Source organism: Bidens hawaiensis, unplaced genomic scaffold (genome assembly GCF_021521415.1).
Source record: "Bidens hawaiensis isolate Kalapana, Puna unplaced genomic scaffold, B.hawaiensis_p1.1 tig00008970_1, whole genome shotgun sequence".
Taxonomy (NCBI): domain Eukaryota; kingdom Viridiplantae; phylum Streptophyta; class Magnoliopsida; order Asterales; family Asteraceae; genus Bidens; species Bidens hawaiensis.
This window is the reverse complement of record NW_027491655.1, coordinates 430,172-442,262: the sequence shown is the minus strand read 5'-3', so window position 1 is coordinate 442,262 and position 12,091 is coordinate 430,172. Positions and strand designations below refer to the sequence as shown.

At 32.4% G+C, this 12,091-nt stretch overlaps 1 protein-coding gene across 1 annotated transcript; it reads left to right on the top strand.

Annotated features, from left to right (window-relative positions):
* Positions 1 to 9,826: 9,826 nt before the first annotated feature.
* Positions 9,827 to 11,631, top strand: LOC143530704 (bidirectional sugar transporter SWEET9-like). The gene is made up of 6 exons (XM_077026171.1): positions 9,827 to 9,916; positions 10,002 to 10,038; positions 10,260 to 10,470; positions 10,564 to 10,725; positions 10,811 to 10,930; positions 11,155 to 11,631. The coding sequence occupies exons 1-6, from the start codon at positions 9,871 to 9,873 to the stop codon at positions 11,452 to 11,454; spliced, it is 876 nt and encodes a 291-aa protein (XP_076882286.1). The 5' UTR covers positions 9,827 to 9,870; the 3' UTR covers positions 11,455 to 11,631.
* The last annotated feature ends 460 nt before the right edge of the window (positions 11,632 to 12,091 follow it).

The window sequence follows — 12,091 nt, the reverse complement described above, 5'->3', positions numbered from 1 at the left end:
AAAGAAGAAAGAAAAAAAACCTTCACCAATTATTTAGCTAGCTTTTAATAATCCAAACTATTACATATTCACCAATAATCCGTATAGATATTAATGTAATTAGCAAGTGATCGACACTCCAAACTTTTACCTTCGTTCAATGGCAATCTTACTGTAACGTAACCGTGAGATTCTTGCAGTGAACGGAAAAGTAAATTTGTATGTCCCTTACAAATATGTCATTCCAAATCAATCTAGAACATTATGATTTATGCTTTAATCAGTTAATATATATCATTCATCTATTAGTCACATTTCCAATAGGAATAACTATTGGTCACTGGATCCTAGTACTTTGGATCACTCAAATCCAATTTACTTAAATACCAATCCACCCAAAATTGGCAATAGGTATTGATTAGTTAGCTTTGTTAATTCATATATTGCTTGTAGAGTTTTAAAATGATGAAAATGGATCGAACACTAGCAAGACGGCAATTATAGTGTAATGGTACTCTGGATATTTGAATACTTTATTCAAATATTAAGTAGTGGTTCTCTTTATGTGAGGGTCTTCTAGCTGCACCTTTTTCCAGATGAACTTAATTAAGTGGCTATATTAGAAAACCAGTCAAGTAGGGAATTAAACCAAGCGAGACACAAATATTACAAAAACTGATTCAGGAAAACGACCCTCAAACACAAAACAAAACTAGAAGCGAGAAACATACGGAAAAAAACACATGAAACACAACTAAATTATATTTTATTCTTATATATACAAAAATGTTACATGGACAAAGCTTCCCTTAGGCCAGGAGTGGCCCTGCCCCTTCCCGGTTTTTCTTTCGCTATAGTGTAAATTTATCTGTTTTCGTTCTGAAAATTTTATACGCGGTGTAAATTTATTCTCTTTCGTCCAAAAATTTTAAGACCCCCACCATTTATGAAAACTTTCATACGTAATGGGTCCGGCCTATCTTGCGTTTTCGTTCAAGTTTCGCCACGGGCATTAAAGAGTTGCGGCTAGAAGTAGAAGGCAATGATAATTTGAAGGTGGTGACATCTAGAAAACTAGAAAAGGATCACAAGAATGTTAGATTGTATCATGCATACCATTGATGGTTAGTGCTCCATTTTGACCTTTGCAATTAGGTTGTGCTCTCTTTACATGATACGACTCATCAATCATTGCTACGTTGGCCTACGACTCATCAATCATTGCTACGTTATACCATGGCCGATCCCAGGCAAGGGCGAGTCGGATTCCCTGTCTGGCTATAGTTTTCCTGGCCCTTAATATTGTATATGTATATTTTAATGTATAAAAACCGACAGACTTATTGGTCCCTCAACATAATACATTAGAACCTCAAAACTAATACTATGATTTTACTATGTTTATTGTTAATTAAACGTTAATCATTGTTAAAAAAACTAGTTTATATAATTCGTTAGGTCTTAAGGGCCTTTTTCTTCAGCTCGTATAGGGCACTTAAATCCTCATGACTAGCTTTGCCATATACATGCGACCAAGATTCAATGATCATCCAACTAGTGTACATACTTCTGATTATGTGTATGCCTATCTACTATGTTAAAAATTAGATGCTATGAACATTGAACAAATCTTAACCATCATTTGGCATACGGAAAAGGATAAAGAAAGTGCACGATATTAATTGAAAAGCCAGTGGCCATGACGTTATTGATATCACCCACTTAATTTTGTTGATGCAACAAGAGAAAAATTAATGCTTTTAAAAGTTTTGCTTTTGTTGATGTGTGCAATCTACATGCCTGCATGTCACCTTAAAGAATATATGCAAATCACATGTTTGGTCTCTCTTGAGTTATAGTTAACCATATTACTTACAACGTTAGTTATAGTCCCCGTCACTTAGCCGTGACTTGTTAGGCATGGTGGAGGCAGCCCGTTCTTGTAATTTGGGTTCTTAGCCCGTCTTAAGTTTTTTATTCACCCTTTGTTTGTGTCACAAACCACATTTTTATTGTGGTGTGTTATAGATTCTTTGATATATGTCAGTGATGTGCTGGTAATATCCATCGGTAATTTGTCATAAATCAAAAGAGTAACTTATGATTTCCAATAGATTTTCATCGATAGTTTATTGTCAGTAACCACTGTCACACCTCGACCAAAGGCGGCGGAACATGCCGGGGTGCAACGATTGCTCATAAGCGCATGACACTATTTAAAGCGACAATATTTAACAAACTCATTTCATTTCACAACATCGAAATGTCACATAACCAAATATTCATAACTCAAATACAACAAAATATAACAAAATATAACAAAATATAGCAAATCAAATATTGTTCATTTTTGCTAATATCCTAACGGTATTTGTGACGTTTTCTTCACCGAACTCCATAATCAACCTAGATGCAAACCTGTAACATTTCATAAAATAAAGTTTATCAACACAAAGGTTGGTGAGCAATTCATAAGTTTGAACAATATATATATATAGTATGAAAAGCCACAAAACTAGTATACAAAACCATAAATAATAGCTATAAACTTGGATAAATAGCTATCGCTAACAAGTTAGCGACACCCAACTATAAGGGGTTGCCAAATAGTTTAGGATTTTATAGTTATCGTTAATTGCATTACGTTAACGACACATTGCCATGAGGGGTTGCCAAATGGTCTAGGATTTATAGTTCCACCATCCAAAAGCGATAAACACATAGTCAAATAAGCATAGAACACCAAATCGAGCAATTATTCAAGTAAGGTATACAACAACGTTTGTGGTTTAAGACCCAAGTATAAAACATTTAGTTTAGATAAGCTGAAATGTCACCCCCAAAATAAAAGATATAAAACGGGGTATGAAGTTACTCACGTTCAAGTAATAAACTTGAAAGATTGATTATTTGGAGATTTGCCGAAATGACGAGTTTAACGTATGAAGCCTAAATAAAAGAAAGTCTTGGATTTAGAAAGGTTGTCTTGAAGATCTTTAAATAAAATAATTGTTGCAAAAACTAATCAATCAAAATTCAAGGTTTAAAATGTAACTATTTAAGAATTTATAATAATAACCCTTTTAAAAAATGTAAGTTTGCTCAAAACCGGGTTAAAGTATCTAACCTTAATATTTACTTAACCAATGTTAAGTAATAAGGTGGGGAAAATGCTAAAATGCAAGTTCCATTAGGCTAAAGATACTAAAACGGGTTTTTAACGAGTGTTCGGGTTGTCGGTTCGGGTCTTCACAAATGGTCAAACCCAAAGTCAACTTTCCAAAATATTAATTGTTATGAGATAACTCATTAAAACATACTAACACTTAACCAAGTATGTAGATCTATTGTTTAGAACTAACAACGCACGTTAAGCGAGTGTTCGGTTTTATCGGTCCAAACTATGTTATGAGATCAAGTTGGATCCAACTATTCCAAGTACTTAAGAAAATAATTAAAATCAGTTTGTAAACTATTTTTTAAAGAAATATACAAGTCTTGATAGCTAAAAACACACTTGTGTGTCTTAAGCGAGTAAAAGTCGGTATAGTTCGGTTTGGTTCGGTCTCCATCTCACAAATAGTTCATAGATGGTTTCAACATGCCCAAATATCATAGAACTTGTATATTGGTTTATAAATGAAGAAAACTTAAATTTTACAACAAAAAAAAGTTAACTACAAGTCTTTTAAACAAAAGTTTCGGTTTAGTTTGGTTTCCATCTCCCAACGAGTTCATAGATGGATTCCATATGCTTAATATCAAAGAACTTGTAAAAATGATTTTTGAAACTCAAATCTAGCAACAAACATGTTTAAACAACTATTTTAACAAAACTAGTAAACAAAAGTTCGGTTTCCGGTTTGGACTAGTTTCGGTTAAACCGAGGTTAGTCTTATACAAACCCACACCATGGAACTTGTAAATAAGATGAACAAACTAAAGGGTTATAAGTTAGTCATAAGTGATATGTATAATAAGTTATGTGTGTGTAAATATATATCAAGAACACGAAGTCCTCCATGAAGCCTTGCCTTATGACATTCAAAACTTAACCAACCAGAGTCGGTGAAGTAACAAATAAAGGAAACAAGGGGTGTGTATTATATATATGTTGTACCACCATATTCAAGAGTTAGTAATGTTAGATGAACAAGTTAGAATGAAAGATTATAGTTAGTTTGACTTGAGAAGTCAAAACTTCAAGAATACATAAGAAATAACAACCTTGAATCTATGGAGTTTTGAGAGAGTTTTTGGAGATGTAGCAAGAGTAAAATGAAGAAGATGAGTGCCATATAGGGAATGAGTGAAGGGTTGGGTATAAAGATTCTTTTATGGTTTGCATAAAAATGGGTATGTTTAAATGGTCAAACAATGCATAATATAAAAAAAAAACCAATATTTTATATATTTTAAATGACAAGATCCAATATTTTATATATTTGAAATGTTTGGGTTACAAACGGGTCGGGTTTACATAACAAAAGTGACCCGAAATTGACGAATGTCACAACCACCTTCACCGATAAAACAGAACCATTGCTAAGTGCACGTCGTTAGTTCTAATAAGAAATAATTAATCGGTGGCTATATGTGCGTGTGTATAATTCAAGTATTATTCTTTGATGTTATTTAAAGGTGAATCCATTCATAGATTCATTACTAGAAAAGGAGATGTTTTTCTACAATTGAATTCGTAGGAAATTTGTTGGAAAATCCAGTTTCTAACAATTTTTCAACAAAAGTTACGTTGGAAAAACAAATATTTGAAAATCGTTTTCAACCATTTTTCAACAAATTTTCTTACAAAATTGTTACAGAAACATGTGGTTGTAAACTTCTTACAACTTTCCTCAAAAAACTATTTTGACTTAACATAATGTTTATTAGATAATATTGTAGCAAAGTTGGAGCTTATTTTTTTGTTGAAACTACTTGTTGTAAGAAATCTGTAGGAAATTTTGTGAGAAAATGACTTGTTTTCTGGTAGTGTGATCATTTTCAACTGACATAGTATATAAATAAAGAAGAATCAAAATAAAACCAATCTAACGTCTAATACATTAAAAAAAGAAAAAAAAAAGATGTATGTACGTGTATAAATTCAAGGTTGTTTCATATAGGTATGTCAATCAATCAACCAGCAATAATGTAGTAATCAAACTCTTCTTTTAACCTATGTCCTATGGTGTATCAAACTACACGTATATGCATGGCTGCCTTCTACCTTTTATCTCACACTCGTGTTCCTGGATTTGTTCAATTGATCCAAAAAGGTGAACCAATGATTAAATAAGGCTTTCAGGATGTCATTTTCCTAATAATGATCACAATCTTCTCGTTCTAAATTTATAAGAATACTTTTTTAGAAGTAATTTTTTTGTGAGCAAAAACTTTGTTGTCAAAAGCTCATGAACCGATATTTTTCAAAAGTAGTTACTCTAAATGTTAAGCAATACATCTTATGATCTTAAAAGTGTGGTTTCTGTTAAGTCTCTATTTGCATGCTTTGATAAGAAGTTAGAATAGCATTTTCTAATTTAGAAGTGGATCCCACGGGGAACCGGGAAAGGGAGGAAAAAACAGGCCGGCTGGGAATACCGTTCACCGGTTTATCTCAGGTATATTTCTGATCTGGAATTCGGGGCGTACAAGCCGGTTTCTCCAGATTCAATTTTTAAGAGGTTTTGGGCTTTGCGAAGATATGAGAGAAAGTGGGACCATAACATGATGTTTGGGGAAAAATGAGAATAAACTAGAAAAAGTTAATCTGACACTAATATAGCATGCCAAATAAAATGAGGAAAAATGGGATGAAACGGGTGACTTTCTATGCTCTAAAGTCTATAGTGTCAAGACTCGATAACTTTCTCTTATATGTTGTCACTATAATTAAATTTGAAGCTTACCAATTTTGAAATACTAACTAATACCTTCAAGTTCATGAATTCAAATTTCAATTCCCCTTTCTCGTTCTAATTATATAAAGCTTAATCATCATGTTATCCGTCGTGGTTCGAAAGCCATAAAAAGCTAGATACGTTATAGCGAAGGATTAGATAAAAACATGTTTAGGAGAAATATTATATTATTATCAGAGTGCTATTTTATGCATTACAAATGAGTCTATATTTAATTTCGGCCAAGATATTCAATATCTAGACTGAATTAAAATAATTCATAAAACCAAATATATAAAATCAAACACAACTTGTTAAATAAGGTATTATGCTTATTTATTATGCATAGGATTCATAGTTTTTTTTTATTTACTTTTTTTTCCGCATTCACATTAGTACATAAACGAGTTGCATTCTAGTTATCGATCATCTACGATTATCATACTGTGATTACATATGCATTCCCTCTATTTACAAAACGCGTCCTTCGATGGAGGCAAAAGCTAAATTTAAATGTGCACAAAATTGAAGCACAATTGCATTAAGAAAAGCCTTTTAAAAAGGCAATTCTTTATGTCATTTCCAATAATTACAAGGCACGTACCCCCTTTTTTTATACTCTGCATTTCCCCTCTTTTTTGCCAACAAATTTGTGACAAAAATGAAATGGTCGCAAATTCTACAACGAAACTGTTTCATAATTTTTGTTCATTTTCCCCTCTTTCTGGACGTTTTATTTATTTTTTCACCATTTTTCTTTGCCATATTTGTGACCGGATTGAAATGGTTTCACATTTTTCAACCGTTACGCATGGATTTGTTTTGTTTTAAATCATTTTTCCCATTTCTGCCAACCAATAATCTACTTTTATATTTTTAACTTATTTTTCCTACTTTTTTTGGCTGCATTGTAGCTTAAATGAAACTATTACAAATTTTGTGACTGCTTTTCGAATGAACTTTATTTTTACTTTACCATTCCCTTCTTTAACTGCTATTGATTGCGACATCAATGAGTCGCAAATTTGTAGCCTAACTTTGTTTTTAATTTTATTTTCTTTGTTTTGTGTCTTATTTACGGCCGAAATAGAAAGATTACACTTCACGATTATTTTGCAGCCATATTGGTTGCCTTACCTAATATTGTGAAGGTTGTGATTTCCGTCGCAAAATTTGCAACTATTTTTCGATCACAAATATCTAGATTCATAGCATTAGTTGCATTATCAAGTATCATGATATCATCCACTTGAACACAAGTTGTTAAGTTTGTCTTCCTGTTCTGAAAAATTATTAAGTAGCTAGACATCCCAATCAAACAATCATTTTCTCATTACCCTCCACTTATATGAACAATGATTGACAAACCTATGTATTTATAAGATAATAATATCATAAAGGAAAGTGCAAATTCTACGACATGTAAGATAACATAATCTCCTCAAATAACGTACTACCAAACAAAACAAAAAGACCAAAAGTGACGTAAAACACTCACCCCCAAATCATTAATCCAATCCCCTAGTGATACATTATTATTATTATTATTATTATTATTATTATTATTATTATTATTATTATTATGTGCAAGTTCATCCATTTGGGAAGATAAAGAACAATAGCAATCGTTGTGTGATCCTGATGTGTGCCCCATCCATACACATAAACACAACGTGGGTTACTAGTAGTTTTGCTTCTATGCATTTTCTTCTGATTAAATTAGTGGTCGGTTATTTGTTTAGTTAGTAGGTAGTTTAAAGAAGTTAGTATTTTTCTATTGTATGGCTATATAACGGCACAAAGTATTTCCATTTGGGAATGAATGAAATGATAATGAATAGTCTATGTTCTTTCTATTTTCTAATCTGGATTCCTTCTAGTTTTGGGAATGAATGAATTGATAATGAATTAGTCTATGTTCTCTCTATTTTCTAATATGGATTCCTTCTAGTTTTTTTGGCCAACGAATTATTTGTTGGAACCACAGCAGATCCCCTAATTAAGTGGACGACGCAATCGACATGATGCTAAGCGATTTGTCCAATTACACAAGCCACCAATAACACAAGCCACCGATTTTGTTGAATGCTTAAGTTAACCATAATATATATTAATTGCTACTGAATTACTTAGTTTTTTTCTAATGATGGTATTGTAACCCCAAAACGGGCTAGCAACAACTAGCCCTCAATATACAAAAGATTTAACTTACAAGCTTAAAAAATCGATATTTTTAACAGCAAGTAAATTACATTGTAGACAACCGGAATTGGATAGAAAAGCCCTAACCAAAATCTAAAACATCAAACTTACACCATCTAATCTAATCGACCTAAATTTTCTTCGATCTTCTTGAAATCACGCATACGAAGCTTAGGATATTTTTATTCTCCATGATTTGAGTATGACTCGTCTTAACGCCATTGAAAATCTTGCCGTTTCTTAAAGTCATAACATATTCATAACTTTACTTAGCAGTTTGATATTTCATGAATAGCAATTGAAGCGTGTTTGTTCAATAAATTATAGTTTTAGAATATGGTGAAACTAATATGTAAAATTATTAACTAAAAGGTTATTTGTAATTACATGGCGTAGGTGTTTTCCAATTCCTAATACATGTGTACAATTGTCTATATATACACGTATTAACACACGATTCAAAGTTGGATAAGCCTACAAAAGCATGCACATACGCTAAAAGATGGCCAATCAATCAATCATTTGTAACTAGAGATCAAAGAGATGAGCACATGTCCACATGGCAATTGTCCACCACATTATTCCGTATTGGTCTCCATTTATTATTGGATATGGGATGAACTTTTTCCTAGGATAGAAAGTAAAAAAGACGTAATCATATATAAGGAGCAAAATTCGAAGGAAAAAAATGTTGTATACGTGGCTTAAATATGCTCGAATGGCCGGTGGGTTGTTGTCAAAAGTTATATAAAGAAAAACACATGATAAAAATAACAAGGTTAGTGATAATTGATAAAATGTAATGTGGTTTACGTCAGTGCCGTCTCTCTGATAACCCCTGAAAGTTCCTGAGTTCGGGACAAGTAAAATGAAATGACTGCTAAATTTTAAAAAGAAAATGTGTCTCCGGGATTTGAACTAAAAATGAACTAAAAAGAAAACAAATTTTTTCATATATAATACCCTTTTCATTGGAGCCGCGTTATCACATTGGAACATAGTTATAAGCACTTTGGATACATTGGTGCTCAACTCTTCTACCAAGAATATATGGGGAAACATGCTTTAACGCCTTTCTAGGCTATTCATACCTCTTTCGGCTTCTCTGTAGCCTATTCGGGACTCAATGGGGTCACAAATGGTCATGCGACACCAACTTCTCATGTTTTCCGGTACCGGCCCAAGTGGTGCCAACAGAAGTGGAACATGTTTATGCTATCATATGTGATTGGCCAATTTTAGCAATGACTAATTTTAATTTTGTAAAAAGAAAAACTCAATGTTATTTTAAAAATTTTCTTCTTCAATAACAATTTTAGAAATCCTTGAAAATAACATATAACATATATTGTTTGTTTTTAATAGAAACTTATTATTGAAATTATGTAGACATAACATAGTCTGGTTAAAGTAGAACATCGAGATTTTTCAAATTTAAAAAGTACGATAGCTTAAATATAAGAAAATCGTCGTAAAAAAATGGACAAAATGGAGAGAGAGGCAATAAAGGAACTACGTACCAAGACAGACTATATTTTTATCTCCTAGAAATTAGTAATGAAAGAAAAGATGTGATTGTATTCGTCGATATAGGGACCCACCACTATCAAACACTTTTCCACCCTATATATACGAAATAAATCCAACAGCCATTTTCATCTCAGAAACTAATTAAGAAGAAAATCAGAGAGCTAAGGAAGTCACTTATATTAAAAAAAAGCCAATTCTTAGTTTTTGTAAAGAGGAGATACATATATATAGTCTGTGTTACTACTAATTAAAGAAGATGATTGGGAACTTGGCTCACCTCACTCTTGCATTTGGCCTTCTTGGTATATAACTCTCCCTCTTGCACATTAAAAAGCTATATTAATTTGCATGTTAAGATAACAATGTTTTTCTTCTTGACATTTGCAGGCAATGTTGTTTCATTTATGGTATTCCTTGCACCTATGTAAGTTCTCTATGTCAAATCGTTTTTATATGTGAGAGGCTGACCTATATATAATAAATTGGGGGGGGGGGGGGGGGGCTGCTCTCCATTAAAACAAATATATCTAAAAATTCCGATCGCCCCCTATAAAAAGAAATATCTGGTCTACCACTGATATATGTATTTCTAGTTATAGACTTCATGTTTGCTAAAGTCTGAACTATTTTTATATGAAATTACAGACCGACATTTTATAAAGTTTATATAAAGAAATCAACAGAAGGTTTTCAGTCTGCACCATATGTGGTGGGCTTATTCAGCGCCATGCTTTGGATATATTATGCATTGCTCAAGACCAATGTATTGCTACTCATTACAATCAACTCAGTTGGTTGCTTCATTGAAACTTTGTACATATGCTTCTTTCTCTTCTATGCACCAAGGAAGGCTAGGGTATGCAACAATCATTATTTCAATACATATATCATAGTTATCATTTAAGAAGATGTTTAATTAAACTAATTACTTACAAACTTGATTGTGTAGATGGAGAGTTTGAAGCTGCTCATATTGCTAATAGTTGTTGGCTTTGGATTAATTGTCGTCCTCACTCAGTACCTTGCAAGTGGAGTTACCCGTGGAGTGATAGTTGGATGGATTTGTCTAGTATTTTCACTATGTGTTTTTGTCGCGCCTTTAGGTGTTGTGGTAAGTGCATGAAATAATAATTGTTTTTTTTCTTAGTATTCCATGATCGATCGAAAATTAATATTCATTTATTATTTTTTTACAGAGGCAAGTGATTAAAACAAAAAGTGTGGAGTACATGCCAATTCTACTATCTGTGGCGCTCACCCTAAGTGCGGTTATGTGGTTCTTTTATGGCCTACTCCTTGGTGACTTCAATATTGCGGTACGACCAAACATACATAATTGGAGCTGCTTGTAATTATTTCTTTGTTAAAATAAAATGAAATTAGTTTTCATTGATTTAGCATAAAACTGAAGTTATACTTGATGCAAAAGTTATTCCATGATTGATAAAACTAATTGTAATCCTAACAAATTAATTCCTAAACAAAAAACACTATATTCAAATGTGCTTGTATTGAATCTTGTTACCACTTGTTTTCCCAGATTCCAAATGTTCTTGGATTCACCTTTGGAATAATTCAAATAATACTATACTTCATGTACAAGAACAAGACGCCGGTTACGGACGAAAAGATATCTACATGTGAAGCTAAAAACAGTGAAATGGTGCAAAAGATCCCAGAATTTAAAGACCAGAAGATCATCGATATTGTAAAGCTGGAAACATTAAGGAACACTGATATTCTTGCAGCAAAATTACAAAAAAATGATGCTTATCATGGAGATCATAAGCCTAAATTCCCGTCAGATGTACCAAATCACACCATTGAAATCCCTGCATAAGTTTGTATTTCATAGCAGTACCTCTTTTTAGATTTGTAGGTTTAATCGGTTCTAGATCGATTTCTCATGTTTCGCTTGACGCAAAAGTTTCTCTCCGTAGCTCAACCTCTTAGCTAGCACATGTTTCTTTTTCTTTCCCAAAATAATATCCAATGTATAAGAGTTTGAGGTTTCATATATTGGTATGCCATATATTAATGTTGTTTAGTAGGCTTTTTTTCTTTTCGTTTTCTTTTCTTTCATTTTTTTAACCCTTTACCTCCTGAGTAGATAAACTGGTAAAAGACAGAGGCGGATCCATTACGGGTTACCCAGGTTCACGAGAACCCATTGATACTCAAATTTTACGTCAACACGATATATAAAAAGTTTCAGTTAACCCATAAGATTTATAGAAGTGAACTAGTATTAAAAAGTTTGAGATAGTGAAGCTGTAAACTCCTTGTTCCTAAAACTTTTATGAACTCTTGAAAGGTCTCAAGTTCTTGTCTTTTTAAGACTAATTTTGTTAAAAAAATCTCTTAAAGTTGGGGTTTTAAATAGATAAAAGAAGAATGTTTTCAACTTATGGTAATTTCTAGACTTATTCACACATCATGTCTTCACAACCCACGATTGTAATTTTTTTTTCATTTTT

What these genes read in the sequence shown, in the direction of transcription:
- LOC143530704 (XM_077026171.1), top strand. Translation starts at nt 9,871, where the DNA reads ATGATTGGGAACTTGGCTCACCTCACTCTTGCATTTGGCCTTCTTG. An exon ending in ATGCACCAAGGAAGGCTAGG is followed by an intron (nt 10,471 to 10,563) that starts GTATGCAACAAT and finishes TTGATTGTGTAG; the next exon opens with ATGGAGAGTTTGAAGCTGCT. An exon ending in TCGCGCCTTTAGGTGTTGTG is followed by an intron (nt 10,726 to 10,810) that starts GTAAGTGCATGA and finishes ATTTTTTTACAG; the next exon opens with AGGCAAGTGATTAAAACAAA.